The 16,439-nt window shown below is 45.4% G+C and overlaps 1 protein-coding gene across 1 annotated transcript in view; it reads left to right on the forward strand.

The window, feature by feature from the left end:
- The window catches only part of LOC308576672 (transient receptor potential cation channel subfamily V member 6-like), a 35,191-nt gene extending 19,020 nt beyond the window's left edge, over nucleotides 1–16,171 (forward strand). The window contains exons 5-15 of the mRNA XM_081176393.1: nucleotides 960–1,058; nucleotides 1,991–2,166; nucleotides 2,878–3,024; nucleotides 8,314–8,526; nucleotides 9,573–9,659; nucleotides 10,475–10,551; nucleotides 11,375–11,540; nucleotides 12,305–12,371; nucleotides 13,483–13,751; nucleotides 14,463–14,569; nucleotides 15,048–16,171. Coding sequence (XP_081032519.1) covers nucleotides 960–1,058; nucleotides 1,991–2,166; nucleotides 2,878–3,024; nucleotides 8,314–8,526; nucleotides 9,573–9,659; nucleotides 10,475–10,551; nucleotides 11,375–11,540; nucleotides 12,305–12,371; nucleotides 13,483–13,751; nucleotides 14,463–14,569; nucleotides 15,048–15,312 — 1,673 coding nt within the window. The 3' untranslated portion in view covers nucleotides 15,313–16,171. The remainder of the gene's footprint in view (nucleotides 1–959; nucleotides 1,059–1,990; nucleotides 2,167–2,877; nucleotides 3,025–8,313; nucleotides 8,527–9,572; nucleotides 9,660–10,474; nucleotides 10,552–11,374; nucleotides 11,541–12,304; nucleotides 12,372–13,482; nucleotides 13,752–14,462; nucleotides 14,570–15,047) is intronic.
- The last annotated feature ends 268 nt before the right edge of the window (nucleotides 16,172–16,439 follow it).

Here is a 16,439-nt window from a genome sequence, read left to right on the forward strand (position 1 = left end):
ACTTGTTCTAGGCAAAAGTCTCCTCCAGCCCCAATTACAAATGGCATGACTATTTAAATCTCAGCCTGATACCTCCCCGACCCACGCTTCCAATGATCTGCTTTGTTGAGATAAGGATTTACCCCCTTCATGCTGCTAGATAGAACCATTAGGTAAAGGTACCCCTGCCCGTACGGGCCAGTCGTGTCCGACTCTAGGGTTGTGCGCCCATCTCACTTAAGAGGCCGGGGGCCAGCGCTGTCTGGAGACACTTCCGGGTCACGTGGCCAGCGTGACGAAGCTGCTCTGGCGAGCCTGCACCAGCGCAGTACATGGAAACACCGTTTACCTTCCCGCTATAAGGCGGTACCTATTTATCTACTTGCACTTAGGAGTGCTTTCAAACTGCTAGGTGGGCAGGAGCTGGGACCGAAAGACGGGAGCTCACCCCGCCGCGGGGATTCGAACCGCCGACCATGCGATCGGCAAGCTCTAGGTGCTGAGGTTTTACCCACAGCGCCACCCGCATCCCATAGATAGAACCATTACAGATGCATAAATGTCCCACAGCAGGCACAATCTTAGAAGAGGCATTCTCTGCATGAAAAAAGGAGGAATGTCTCTTCTAAGAAGGCAGCCATCACCTACAGCTTTTGTAACCACCTGTATCTTCTGTGTGATTAATCAGGGGGCACCTTATTAATGAATGAAAAAATAGTCTAACCAGACTTTTCCAACTTGGTACCTTCCAGATGTTTTGGACCACAACTCCTGTCATCCCAAGCCATCAGGTGCTCCTGAGGATGATGGGAACTGTAGTCAAAACATCTGGACGCCACCAGGTTGTCAAACGCTGGTTCAACCAATGAGCCAGCCAAATGTTATAGCCTTAATTACTAAACTTCAGAGAAATATCCCCTCCCCCTCCAAAGGCTTGGGTCTTGTTTTAATCCTGTTTTGTCCCTTATATTCATCTTCAGGGGAGCATATTTTATCCTTTGCCGCCTGCACAGGAAATGAGGAAATTGTGAGCCTCTTGGTGGAAAATGGAGCCGATATAAGGGCACAAGATTCTCTAGGTAAGAGACCTGCAGTCAGAAGGATAATTAATTTATTCTTTTTAGTAAAATGGGGCAAATATTTTTGGGGGGGTTGATCATGGTAGAAGTCAATGAGTTAAAATTTGAGGTGGAAGACATCTGCAAACGCACCCATAAGCCGGACAAATCACACCTGCACCATTCCTTGTCTAAGAAAGAGGGTTGTTACTGGATTAAGACATGCATTGCTATAATGATTGCATGCTTTTAACTGATTCATGGATCAGGAAATTTATATTTACATACCAGCCCCTCAATACTAATTAGCCTTAAGCTGATTAAACAATCTATGACCTTTTAAACTGGGGTGGTATTGTTTTCATTTGTTACTATGTTCTGTATTTTTGTGTTTTAATATTGTAAACCGCCCTGTGAGCTTTGGATGAAGGGCAGAATAGAAATGTAATTAAATAAATAAAATAAAGCAGTGTATCACAAAAGTGTTCATACACTGAGGAGGTGGTAATTTTATATGTGTATATTTGCCCGATCAATGAACCAGTTACAAGTGTGCGACAAATGACCAATAGCCCATTATTAGGCAAAGGATGATACAGGTGCAATTTATCTTGTTTATGAAGTGGGTTTTTCTTTACAATTTTAATTCTAGTTTCTATTCTTTCTTAAAAAGGACATTTTTAGCGCGTTATTTTTCATTGCCTGTGACATACCACAGCTGAAATAGCCTCAAAGAAATGCCAGGCGGTGCTCAGCCACAATCTTTAAAATTGGCCCCATCAGTTTAACATTGATTTAATCAAATACTTCCATTGGTTTAAATCTACTGATCACTCCTGAGCAGAGCTTTACCAAATAATCTGACATTCGCACAGTAAGCATTATCACTCAACTGCTGTGTTTCATAACTTCAGTTCCCTGAATATGGTTCTCTTATGCTGTTTCCATTTCAGGTAACACTGTTCTTCATGTCCTGGTACTTCAACCCAACAGGACCTTTGCCTGCCAGATGTACAGTCTGCTGCTTGCCTACGACAAACGAGAGGCTGGCCTGGGACCTTTCGACTTGATCCAAAACCACGAAGGCCTCACTCCATTCAAACTGGCTGGAGTTGAGGGCAACACTGTGGTGAGCACACAGTCCAACTAATCAATGTGGGAGACACCTTGAAGGGGGGGGGAGTTATTTTAAAGCAAATGGAATTTCAAATTTGTGGGCACATGTAGAAAAATTATTTGCACAACCAATAAATTCTAGTGATTTGTGGATCCCCTTTCCTACCTCACTCCAGTTTGCAAAACTGGATTGGTAAACAAGACCATTGCAAAACAGCTACAGTGGTACCTCGGGTTAAGTACTTAATTCGTTCCGGAGGTCTGTTCTTAACCTGAAACTGTTCTTAACCTGAAGCACCACTTTAGCTAATGGGGCCTCCCGCTGCTGCCGTGCCGCCGAAGCATGATTTCTGTACTCAACCTGAAACAAAGTTCTTAACCTGAAGCACTATTTCTGGGTTAGAGGAGTCTGTAACCTGAAGCGTATGTAACCTGAAGCGTATGTATCCCGAGGTACCACTGTATTCTGAAATGTGTACAGTAGATTAATTATGCACCGGGCTTGGCTTCCAGGTTTGTTCGTGCCCAGTTAGGTGAACAAGTACAAAAATTTCAAAGGTAGCTGGGTTTCATCAGTTCAAATATTGTTTCAGGAAGTGCAAATTAAGTAGGTTTTGGGGTCTATGAATTTTCACCCAAATGACAACAATAAGCTCTGTCCTCCAACCCAAACAGTCCAGCACCAAGTCTTGGATTTTCTGTAACCCTTGCTGTCTTTCTTCAGATGTTCCAGCACCTTATGCAGAAGCGAAAGCATGTGATGTGGTCCTTTGGGCCCATTAACAACATTTTCTACGACCTCACGGAAATTGACTCCTGGAACGAAGACCAGCCTTTTCTAGAGCTTATTGTCTCAACCAAGAGAAGAGAGGTACTGTGGAGCTCAGATACTTTTTTTTTAGTCTTTGTGGAAAAGAGGACTTGTGCTGGTATTATGGAAGGAGCAATCTGAGTGGTCCTTATCCCAGCTGTTCGTACAATCCACAGTGTTTAGGACTTCCTTGGCCAGCTGATGAAAGGAAGAAGGAGGAAAAGTGGTGGGATTCCAGAACAGGATTTGCATCACGGACTTCAACTTTGTGGAACAGAGTGAAAGAATGCAGCCTTGCACTGCAAATACACAAACTGTCCGTTGGAACATTGCTGAAGCTGCAGGTGACAGTGTAGCTTTCCAGGCTAAATGGGCTGTGCGCTTTTCTGTTTTCTCAGTGAAATTAATTAGGCTGTAATACGCACAATATTGGCTACCAAAGCATTACAAGGTTTGAGCAGTTTGTATTGATGGAGATGTTCTTTTAACGTCCAGAAATACCAACTTGGGAAAGGACAGAATTATGCGTTACCGGCATGCAGAGCTCTTTAATATATATATATTTCTGAATTTCAAAAGTTTACAAATTAATACATAGTGATACCTTGGTTCTTGAACTTAATCTGTTCTGGGAGTCCGTTTGACTCCCGAAACTGTTTCAAAACCAAGGCACAGCTACCGATTGGTTGCAGGAGCTTCCTGCACTCAACTGGAAGCCACATTGGACATTCGTCTTCAAAAAAACATTTGCGAACAGGAACACTTCTGGGTTTGCAGCGTTCAGGAGCCAAGCTGTTCAGGAACCAAGGTACCACTGTACTTTCCAGATACACGTTCGTTTCACATTCGACTTCCCCTCTACCCCCTCCATGGTTTCCCCTGTAATTTCTAAAATTGCTGCATATTATTAATATTCTGTACCTTATCTTTTCCACACCATTCTCCAACAAGTATTCAACTGCTGTTCTTCATTCAAATCCTACCTGCATTTTTACATGTTTACAACAATTCTTTAAATATTCCTCAAAAGGTTTCCACTCCTCCTTAAAGTCTGCCTCTTCTTGATCTCTTAATTTCCATCGTTAAATTTGCCAATTCGGCACGGCATGCAGAGTTCTTTTTCAAACACATAGGCATGCTTCCTTGCTTTACGTTGCTTTTCCTCTCGGAACAGAATTCTAGAGATATCGTAGCAAAGTTCAGTGCTTTCTTCAAGTCAAAAGAAAAAAAAGTCTGTTTTGAAATGTCTCAAGTACCTCTAAGAATTACAGGAGTAGCCTCTGCACAGTAGCCTTCAGCCTGTAGCAAGCTGGCCCTGTGTCCCCTATTGTCTTCCAGCCTTCATTAGGAAGGGAAGGGAATGGCAGTTGTGTATTCTGGGGCTTTGCAATCTATCTCAAAGTGTAAGTTGCATTATGAAATATTCTTAAAGATCCAAGAAGCTGCCTGAAATGCTTGCATTACTAATTGCAGTGGATTCGGTGGGATAATGAAGCCTTAATGCACACACATCTAGCCTCATGAAACTTGGCCAAGTTAGCGTCATTGGTCCTTTATTTTCCTGTTTGTTTTCCTCCTCCCACTGCAAACTGCTTCTACCCCTCTGGCCTCCTAAGAACCCCACTACATACTGCAACCTTTCTTTTTCCCCAGGATGCCCATCATTCAGTATAGGCTGTTGGGAAGCTGCAACAGGGCTAGGGTGGCTGCTAGGGCTAGACTGTCACTTTTCATATGATCCAGAATCTTCCCATGAGTAAAATTCAGAAGCAGAAGCACAGGTTTGGTCAGAGGCAACACCTTGGATTTGGCCTCTGAGCCTGAAAATACAGTAATAACAAGGGCTCCTAAGCTGCAAAGCTATTGAGAATAGCCAATTATTCCACTGTTTCCCAACCGGTGTTCCGCGGCACACTACTGTGCCGTGAGACATCGGCTGGTGTGCCGTGGGAGGGAGGCGGGCGAGAGGCGGCGGCGGCGAGGATCCGGCGGGGGTGGGGGGAGCGGGGGCCGTCGCGCGCAACCGAACTCACTTGGCGCGCTGCCGGCTTGTCCTCCTTCAACCCGGGTCGGGCCAGGCCTGCTCACGTCCCCGGATCCCCTAGCAGCAGCAGCAGCAGCAGCAGCCATAACAACAACAATGATCTCAAGCCCCGCCGCCGCCCCCTCCTCCGCCCGCTATCGCAGCCGCCGCCGCCTCAGCTGCCGCCGCCCCTCAGTCCCTCGCTCTGCTGCCTCCTCCCACCCCGGCAAGGGGGAGGGAAAAAACTTTCACTTTTGTGCGTCCCTCCCGGCGTGACGCTGCGCGCTGACGTCACGGGGGCGGGGCTTTAATGGTGGTGTGCCGCGAGATTTTTTTCCGGTAAACAGGTGTGCCGTTGCCCAAAAACGTTTGGGAAACACTGAATTATTCTGAAGCCTTGGCCATTGATTTACTGAAAACCCCATTTGAAAAAAGTGTGTGTGTGTGTGTGTGTGTGTGTGTGTGTGTGTGTAATAACCGTTGCAAACTGCAACTGCTTAAGACTACAGCTCAGTGATACAGTACATGCTTTGTAGTCCAAATTTTCCAGGTTTGAACTCTGGCAACGCAGCTCTGTTGCCCCTGAAAAAGAAATGGTTTGCCTGTTAAGACTTTGCAAACCCTGCTGTGAAAGTTCCATATGCTGCTTGGCAGTCTTCCCATTAAATTCTATGGCTTGTTTATTACATGGGAAATAGTCCTCGCACAATAGGCCTGTTAAATGGCTTTGTGGCAGCAACTGTTATCAACCAGCTCGCCTGTATGATTTGGGACATTTGACGTCACCGTACCTTAGTTTCTTTTTTTGACCTCTTTGCACTATCATAAACATGAAATGGCACTATGGAACGTGGCTGGAAGCACATTCACATATGCAGCCTTGGTCTTTGACTACACCCAACATTGCAGCACGCCGCTCTGGCTTGCACAATGTCGTCCTTCTTTCCCTTTCTTTTTCATTATAGGTTTGTTTCAGATCTCCTATGCATTTAGAGCTATAACTAGCCCTAGAGAGTACCGTATTTTTTGCTCTATAAGACTCACCTTTTCCCTCCTAAAAAGTAAGGGGAAATGTGTGTGCATCTTATGGAGCGAATGCAGGCTGCGCAGCTATCCCAGAAGCCAGAACAGCAAGAGGGATCGCTGCTTTTGCTGCGCAGGAATCCCTCTTGTTGTTCTGGCTTCTGAGATTCAGAATATTTTTTTTCTTGTTTTCCTCCTCCAAAAACTAGGTGCGTCTTATGGTCTGGCGCGTCTTATAGAGCAAAAAATACAGTAATTAACGCCCCCATGCACCCTCTGCTGCTTCATACTTCATTTATAGGATTTGCCTCTGAGCATAAATTACAAATCCTAGATACCACCCATGGGTAAGCGTCGGCCTGTACTGTATACACATCAGCACAGTTTCATGTTTTAACAGTAAACTGGAGTCCCTGCCACATGATTTTGGACTTTGTTTCCCTGTTTAATCCCTGGAAACGGTATAAATCCAGATTAAATGGTGGAAATGATATGGCATGACATTTTGATAAGGATGATGTCCTGTGGAAGCTGCACAAAACATGTACGGTATCCACCAACAAAGGGATACTGAGCTTGTGCATAGGATATGGCCAATTGGACTGATGGTTTTGCACAAAACGTGCTTGGATTAGCAACATTTAGCAGTAAACTGCCATGTGGAAGTGCCTGCTTCCACCATCCCTCTCTCCCATCTGCCTGCCCCTGTCCGAGGTTGCCTCTCTTTTATTAAATTAATTTCTCATGGCAAGGTAGCAGATCTCTTGCAAGCACCAGCACATAACGAAGGTATTATCTGGCATCCCCATTGAAGTATGTGTCGTACAGCTCTTTGGGCCTATCTATTAATGACATCAGTTGCTAGCAGAAGTCACGCGAAGCTATAATCCCATTTTCCACATTGTTCTGTAAACATTTCCCACTTTCCCTCCCCTGTTCTACCTTTTTGGCACCTATATTATTGTAAATCTTGGGTGGTGGTTTCAGATAAGCAAAGTTGCATTTATGCTGGCTGTTAAAACTCCAATTAAAAAAGATTGCCTTCGCAGCCTGGTGAGCAAACTTCCCCACCTCTGTGTTCCATCCTCCCTTTTTATTGCTAACTTTATGCGCCTTCTGTTCACAGCAACATGTTTGCCATTGAAGGCCTCTTTTCCCTGGATGAGGAACCTGTGGCCTTCCAGATGTTGTTGCGGTCCAGCTCCCTTCGACCCCAGCCAGCAATTCTAATGCTTAGGGATGGTGGGATTTGGAGGCTACCAACATCCAGAGGACCACAGGCTCCCTAGCCCTGACCTATGACCCTTTAACTCTCCCCCACCTTTTTAAAAATCCCTGGCCACTCTTGTTCACTTTCTTGGCCCACCAGGAAATGTCGTAATATGTCTACTTAGGGTTCCTTTCAGCAGGGAATGGTGACTTAAGATATAAAGCTAAATCCTTCAAAGAAGAGGCAGAATTTGAGTGTTGCGAAGGGCAAAGAATAACGCAATCTAGGTGTTGTGGCAGAGAGCTTCCCCTTTAAGCAGAAAAAGGCAGAGTTCTTCATATCTGCGCCCCCCCCCCCACCTCTACCTACAGCCATCTAATGTGCTCTCTGTTGCACCAGGACATATACACACAACCACTCAAGACTAGGGATGGAATGAACTGTCCATTTAAATTTTCCTAGTTTCTCATTTGCCCAAGCTAAAATTCAGTTTTCTTATGTTTTGCAGCAGTTTGAAAATCATCAGAGTTTTAGGGTGAATTTCTCCTAATAAACACATTTCTATATGCAGTTTTGACTTGTGTACACCTTTTTGCAAGCTATTTCCCCTGAGTGAATGCATTTTTTGTATGTTAACTTCCACTAGCGTCTTAATTTTTTTTAATGTCCCCCTGATGCATGCATTTTTGTAAACAACTGTCGCTTGGAGAACTCCATCACAAAATTCAGATCAGTGTGAAATTTCAAAGACTGTTTGTACGTTGTTTCAGAAATTACAGATCTGAGAGATTCAGCTTTAAATGTGAACTGAATCATATTTCTCCTCCATCCCTGTTCACGACAGATAAGCAGTCTAACCCTTTTGTTCATGCTTTGGAAAGCAGCCCTGCCAAATGTTTGCAGAGATCTGCACTCATTCTCCTCTAAGAATTCGCCCTCACTTGGGATGGAAAGGAGAGAGAGAGAAGGAGAGAGAGAGCTTTGTGGAGATACATTTTTTGTAGAAATGTGTTTCTTCCATCCTCCCTTCAAACTGTGTCCCGGTAAGAAATGTCTTTTGGAGCTAAACTCAATCTCTGCTTCTTCCCAACAGGCTCGTCGCATCCTAGACATCACTCCAGTTAAGGAGCTTGTGAGTCTGAAGTGGAACACTTACGGGCGCCCATACTTCTGCTTCCTGGCATTATTTTATGTCCTGTACATTATCTGCTTCACCATGTCCTGCATTTACAGACCTCTGAAATCACGGTCAGAAAATCAAACAGATGAGCGGGACATAACCATTGCCGTGCAGAAAACGCTGCAGGTGTGTATGTATGTGGTTCCCTCTGTTAAAATTCAATTATTTTTGTTAATAGCCTCTTATGTAAATAAACAGGCCTGTTCTATTGGTCCACGTTTCTCAGTGAATCCATGCATGCTGCAAAATGAGGCAGGAACAAATAGTAAAACCCTAAAAGAATTAAAAGGGCTTTATACCATTTAAGATTGCAGGTGAGGGTGGCGCTGTGGTCTAAACCACTGAGCCTAGGACTTGCCGATCGGAAGGTTGGCGGTTCAAATCCCCGCGACGGGGTGAGCTCCCGTTGCTGTGTCCCAGCTCCTGCCAAGCTATCAGTTTGAAAGCACGTCAAAGTGCAAGTAGATAAATAGGTACCACTCCAGCAGGAAGGTAAATGGCATTTCCATGTGCTGCTCTGGTTTCACCAGAAGTGGCTTAGTCATGCTGGCCACATAACCCGGAAAAACTGTCTGCGGACAAACGTCAAGCACCGCAACCCCAGAGACATTCGCAAGTGGACTTAACTGTCAGGGGTCCTTTACCTTTTAATACTTAAAATAACTACTATAGCAGAGACACAGCTAGGCTGGAACCTTTCTCCCTGAAGTTCCACATTTTGAAAAATTGCATCTCCCCAACTGGAGCCTGAAATGGCAGCAATCCACTCTTCCATCTCAGGAAGTTTATTGCCTTGTCTTGCATCTATCGCCATAGGAAGAATTTGGAGATGGCAAAGAGATAATCCAGGAAACCCGGGTGCATTCCAACTATGTATTTATCCATGTAAAAGTTTATTGGCTGTGGTCTTTTTAAAGTTATTAATTGTGCCTGCAAAGTGCAAAGTAAACAACGTTTATGAACTTTCAAAGCTGAAACAAGAACAGAAAGAAAACAGAAGAATATGAATACAAAGCAATGTAAAAAACAAAACCTTTTTTTTTTAAGATGCCTAGAAGCAATGGGGGGAAATCAAGGGTTGAGCCTTTCCAAGTTCAATGTGTCGCTTTTTCAGGGCTTTCTCGTCTCCTTATTCGTTCACTAACCAGTCGTCCTTTCTTCTCTGTTTTTAGGAGTCCTATCAGACATATGAAGATCATCTCAGGCTGGTGGGGGAGCTGATCACTGTGATAGGAGCCATGGCAATTTTGCTCCTCGAGGTGAGGAAAACCAGCAACAGCTATTGTTCAAACGAAACCAAAACCAGTCCAGGAGCTCCCTCTTCCATTTGGGTCGGCACTGAACTGTTGTGCTTCAATAGAGCATATCTAGATTACAAAGTTTTGAAACCAGTTCAGTTGTCAACACTTCCTCCAGAAAACCATGGGCCCTGTAGTTTGGCCCAAGCACTTCCAACTGCTAGCAAACAACAGTGCAAACTATACATGACTTGATTACTATAATCAGCAGCTACCTATCTTGCAGACTGAAAGAAGGCAATCCAACTTGTTGTTGGTTTTATGCACTGAGTCAAATATAGTTTGTGGTATTTATGCTGCCTGTTTGGAAGTGTTTGGCCAATACACCCCAAATTTCTAGAGTAGATTCTACCTTGCCACTACTATCCATGTGATCTATGCTTGACTTTATTCAATAGACTCGGGGAAGCTTATATTTTAAAATTACTTATTTTGGGGACCATATCACTTCCACAACAGATCTTAATCTCCTCCCTAACACACTTTGACCCTTAAACTGGTACCTAGGGTACGGAAAAGCCCAAAGTGTTGTTGTTGTTGTTGTTATATACCACCATTTACCAAAAGATCCCAGGACGTTGTACAACATTAAGAACACATTTTATGGAGCATAATAATAATTACATAATATAAAGCATAATAATAGGCAGCATAATAAAAAAATAATCATAATGAGGGTAGGCTGTTGGGCAGGACCAAATGGCTATGAGGGCACAAGTAGCTCCAGCTCTGGGTGAAAAACAGCTGTTCCTTTCTAACTGGTGCAATTGTTTCAGATTCCAGATATTCTAAGAGTTGGAGTCACTAAGTATTTTGGACGAACCATCCTGGGAGGACCTTTCCACATCATCATGTGAGTCTCTACATCTCCAAAACTCATTAAAAACCCTCCTTTACGAACCTGCTCTCTGTCTCTTATTCCCCATCATCCCACCCCTTTTATGGGCTTCTTCCATCCCAGATCTCTTTCTTTGGAAATCTCTCTGAGAGTCGCAACTAATATTTTCTGCTTGAAGTCAAAATGTGAGTGAATTAGTCAGTTTTATTCCTCAGCTGGTAGTTCTGAGGAATTTTGAGAGAATCTAGTGAGAAGCTAGTCTCTCAAGAGGATGCAGTGATAGCCTCTAGGTTGTTCCCTGGGTTTTTCCTAGAGTAAAATCTACCTCCATTCTTTCCCCTCTATCTTTTCATGCTAGATCCCTCCCAAACAGACAAAGGCTGCGTCAAGGGGGCGAACTCCTCCTCTGGGCCTGTCTGGCCCATTGCTCAGCCATGTGCAGCATTCTTCTTGATCAAGATGTCAGAGGGTGAGACTACCCCGCAGGACTGGGAGTGTCCTGCCACTGTGTAGCAGGGCCAACCCCTGATTCCTCTCTGAGTCTGCGCTCACATTGTAACTCTCAGCTTCTAAGCCTTTCCTGGAAGGCTCTCCTTCTCCTGCCCCCTCTTGATTGCTCAATCCCCTGCTTCTAGCACCTCCCAGCTTGTCCCTTCTACAGACTGCTCTTCAGTGTTCCACCACCAGGATCTGGGATCTAAGTTGTCTTCTTCTGTGCCCTCCTTGGGGGGCTCTTGGGTGGGCGGCTCCCACCACTCTTCCTCATCCAGCCAGTCCCTGACAGCGGGATAACCACCTGTAGGTGTCCACATTCCTGATCGTACCATTTCCTTTGCAGCATCGTGTATGCATGTTTGATCCTGGTGACCATGGTAATGCGACTCACAAGCACCGATGGAGAGGTGGTACCCATGTCCTGTGCCTTGGTTCTGGGCTGGTGCAACATCATGTATTTCGCTCGAGGGTTTCAGATGCTTGGCCCCTTCACAATTATGATACAGAAGGTGAGGAATGCCACCGACCTTGTTGCAAATTCAGATACATCAATTCAAGATTCTGTCTCCCATTTGCCTCCTATCTAAACTTCCTTCCAGAAGAATCTGTTGCGTAGAAAGGGCTAAAATGGCTGGCCATGGCAGGAATAGACTCCAAAAGCAGGAGAAAAATGCCTTAAATGACAACAGTAGTTTCCCCAAAGCCTCCTAAGAGTTGCCATGCTGAATCAGACTAATGGCCTATCTGTTCCAGCAATTTGGAGCTGGCAATTTGAGGATAGCTACAGTCTGCGAAGGGACGCGGGTGGCGCTGTGGGTTAAACCACTGAGCCTAGGGCTTGCCGATCAGAAGGTCGGCGGTTCGAATCCCCGCGATGGGGTGAGCTCCCATTGCTCGGTCCCTGCTCCTGCCAACCTAGCAGTTCAAAAGCATGTCAAAGTGCAAGTAGATAAATATGTACCACTCTGGCGGGAAGGTAAACAGCGTTTCCGTGCGCTGCTCTAGTTCGCCAGAAGCGGCTTAGTCATGCTGGCCACATGACCCAGAAGCTGTACACCGGCTCCCTCTGCCAATAAAGCGAGATGAGCGCCGCAACCCCAGATTCGGTCACGACTGGACCTAATGGTCAGGGGTCCCTTTACCTTTACCTTTACAGCCTGCGAACCTACCTAGTCTACCTTTAATTGTCCAAACTAGATATTTATTGGGTGGGAAATAACTGTGCTGTGGACAGCTTGGATTTCACAACATCTCATTTCTCTCCTTCCTTTAGATGATCTTTGGAGATCTTATACGCTTCTGTGGCCTAATGGCGGTTGTGATACTTGGCTTTGCATCAGGTAAGACAGAAACGGATGGGTGCATTGAGTGGCTGTGGGGATTCATATCAGTTTTTACTAGGCAAGAATGGAGCTCAGAGGAACTGAGCTTCCAAAGATAGAGTCCCTGAAGGAAGAGGGACAGAGGCAGTGCTAGATTAAGAAGAAGAGATCTGCAGGAAGGATGTAGTGGTGGATGCAGAGAACTGAGTGGAAGGAGTATGGAACTGAGCAAAGACCAAAGGAGGGGGGAAAAGCTAGAGTGGAACCTCACAGTATTTTAATATTCTTTTGGAAGCCGCCCAGAGTGGCTGGGGAAACCCAGCCAGATGGGCGGGGTATAAATAATAAATTATTAAATTATTATTATTATTATCACTCTGAGAGAGCAGGGAACTGTGTACTATTGGCATGGAGTCAACAGGCAAGGAAGCTAGGAAAGAGAGGCAAAAGACATGGTGTTAATGTGCCTTCAATAGTGTAGGTTCAGTGACAGTAGATGCAGCCCGTAAACTGGAAAGTACACAATTTTGGAAAGTGCTGGTTTTAACCCATAAAGCCTTAAACGGCTCAGAAGCACAATACATCAAGGACCACCTCTCTCCGTATGGACCTACCCAGACCCTGAAATCATCCTCTGAGGCCCTTATTCGTGTGCCTCCTCCATGAGAAGCCAGGAGGGTGGGAACACAAGAAAGGGCCTTTTCTGCAGTGGCTCCCCGTTTGTCGAACGCTCTCCCCAGAGAGGTTCACCTGGCACCAGGCCAAAAAACATTCCTCTTTAACCAGGCCTTTGGCTGGTGTACATCCGATGCCCTTTTAAAGCGTGTTGTGGAAGGGGGGATTACTGGGTTGTCTTTGTTTTTATTATGTATTTTCTATTTTTTGTATTGTGATTTTATGCTGTGAACTGCTCTGAGATCTATGGGTATAGGGCAGTTATTTTATTATTATTATTATTATTATTATTATTATTATTATTATTATTATTATTATTATTATTTCTGCTGCTGCTATTGTTACTAACATTGTTATTATTAATAGAATGCACCCTGTGCCCTTTCCCTTGACATCTTCTGTAGTTGACCAGCCCTCTTTGTGTCCTTCCTTCCTTTCTTCCTTCCGCCACCAGCCTTTTACATCATCTTCCAGACAGAGGACCCTAATGGCGTGGGACATTTCTACAACTACCCCATGTCTCTCTTCAGCACCTTCGAACTCTTCCTGACCATCATTGACGGACCTGCCAACTACGAAGTGGACCTGCCTTTCATGTTCAGCGTGGTGTACTTTGCTTTTGCGATCATTGCCACTCTGCTCATGCTGAACCTGCTTATTGCCATGATGGGCGACACCCACTGGCGGGTGGCCAGCGAACGGGATGAGCTTTGGAGAGCACAGGTGAGAACATAATGTGAGCATGGCAGAGATTCGAGTGGCACGAGAATGAGAAGTGCTACAAAGGCCACCTCTGCTTGCTTAGCACATGTGCAAATTTACACTGGTTTCAGTCTGGTTTGAGTTCCATGGCTCCCAGGCAAGGAATCCTGGGAATTCTGGTCCTGTAGACAGCCTGGGGATTTCTGAACAAGAATTCTCAGCACTTCAGTCTGCACTTGGTCAAGTTATTTGAGGAAGGCCACAATCAGGAGAGCCAACTTGCCCTGCTATTGAAGGGGGCCGACATCTGATGTCATGCACCACATCCTGTGATGCGCTGACATGGCACACCATGCCACCACTCAACATTGAGGGGGCCCAGCCCCCTCCTTAAGAATTTCAGGGGGGAGACAAAGTGCCTCACAACCCCTCGGCTGGCGCGCCTGCCCGGAGTCATGAAACTGGCTTCCTGTAGATTGAGTGTGTAAAAATGGTAGCTATTGATAGTGTCTGCTGCTGCTTCTCTAGCTATGATCTAGATGTTACCTTATAGCCTTATATTACCTCAAATATCACTTCATTAATATTTTTTTAAAAAAATAGTTGTTCTCCATTATTGATCTGAATTGCATCCAGTAAAGTTTAAAATTCAGATAATCTGAAACAGATTGATTTCTGAATACAAACCTGTCAAGTTGAAGGATTGCCCCCTGACCTTCTGTTCTTCTTCAGGTTGTCGCCACTACAGTCATGCTTGAGCGGAAACTCCCACGATGCCTCTGGCCTCGCTCTGGCATCTGTGGGCGAGAGTACGGACTAGGGGACAGGTGGTTTCTCAGGTGAGTCCCTTTTGTCTAGTGCTGTATTTGCATGCAGGAATGAATGAGTTTGATGGCACAGCAATTGCAGCTATGTCTGTCTGTCTTTCTGTCTGTCTGTCATCTGTCTATCGTATCGTCTATATATCTGTCTGTCTGTCTATCACAGACTTCCTCAACCTCGGCCCTCCAGATGTTTTTTGGCCTACAACTCCCATGATCCCTAGCTAGCAGGACCAGTGGTCAGGGATGATGGAAATTGTAGTCTCAAAACATCTGGAGGGCCGAGGTTGAGGAAGCCTGATCTATCATCCATCTATCTCTATCTATCTATCTATCTATCTATCTATCTATCTATCTATCATCTGTCTTCTATCTAATGGCAACATAGGAAGCAGCTAAGTCAGACCATTAAGTGACTTGCAGCTCTGTTGGTTAGAGCTTCCTGCTGATAACACCAAGCTTGAGTCCTTCACCTCATTGTTTCTAATCCGCGCAGGGTGGAAGAGCGTTTGGATGCCAGCAAGCAGAAGATGCTTCGCTATGCAGAGGCCTTTAAGGGCCAAGACAAAGAGGATCTGGACAAGTTATCCGGGAAGCTAGAGCTGGACGATCTTTTCCGGAAGGAACCGTCTCCAACCGTCTCGCGGAGCACAACCCAGAGTAGTTTCCACCGCGGTTGGCAAATCCTGCGGAACAACACCTTCAGCCACCTACGCGGGGAAGCGAACCACGCCTTGGAAGAAGAGGTCTACCATGTCTGAGATGGTGCTTCGCTGACTCTGCGCGCTACTGGTGCTTTGCAATGCATCATTAATTTCTCAAGGTGCTGGAGGGATCTTGCGGCAGCTTTATCAGCTGGCGTTTGTAGGAACATAAGAAGAGTTCTGCTGGTTCAGGCCAAAGGCCCATCTTGTCTAGCATCCTGTTCTCACAGTGGGAAAACAGATGTGTTCTCACAGATTCCCACTGGAAGTCTGCAAGCAGGAGCTGAGCGCAACGGCACCCAGTTCTTGCGATCTTGTGGCAGCGCCCCATGAGTTCATCACATCTCTCTCAAGTGCGCTGCCTCTGCATTTCAGTGCAACAGACCCAAGGCACCCTTGGGATGTGTATCTCCTCCCTGCATAAATTATTCTAAGGACAGCACCAGAGTTTTACCTGCATCAAAGGGGTTTTCATTGGGAGTTCAGTTACGACCCGATCAATAGTTCCTATCTCTCAGCATGTTCCCGGGCAACATTCCACAAAAGCTTCCCTATTCTCTGAAGAGCCAGCACTATGGAAATTTTAAATGTAATATGAAGGGGGGCGACGGACATTATTTAAACTCAGGGAGCTAGCTAAATCTGACACTGCAACTAAGCAGACTGTCAACAGATAGCTAGCCAGCATTCCAGGGACCCTTAAAGAGTACAGACATCATCTCAACTAAGTACATTTCCACACTGCTACAGAGTGGGTTCTGCTTTTTGAGTATGGGAAGTTAGCGCACTTTAAGCCAAATGTGTGATGCTGGATTTTATCCCAGGTCGAACTTTTCTAGGGCCATGTCATTGGACTCCTCTGTTCTTGAAAAAGCAGGATTAAGGCCATTTTTTCTTAGCTGAATTGACCTCTGCTAATATTGGGTGGGATGAGGATCAGGGGAAGAGGTTTATGAACTCATTTGTGTTCGTGTACAGCTGCCACTACTTCTCCTTGCGCAAGGAGACTGAGGCCATCTTACCAGCTGTTGCAAGTTCCTGTGCGCATAGTTTGTGGGGAAGTGCCGCCTTGCTGCTCACCCGCCGTAGTATTTTACGGTGCCTGATTATGAGGGAAGAGCAAATGTGAGGCAGGATACGGGTATACGGATTGCAATCCAGATGGCATAGCAGATGCTGGTGAA

The sequence above is a fragment of the Podarcis bocagei genome (assembly GCF_964188305.1).
Source record: "Podarcis bocagei genome assembly, chromosome: 17".
In the NCBI taxonomy this organism is placed as follows: domain Eukaryota; kingdom Metazoa; phylum Chordata; class Lepidosauria; order Squamata; family Lacertidae; genus Podarcis; species Podarcis bocagei.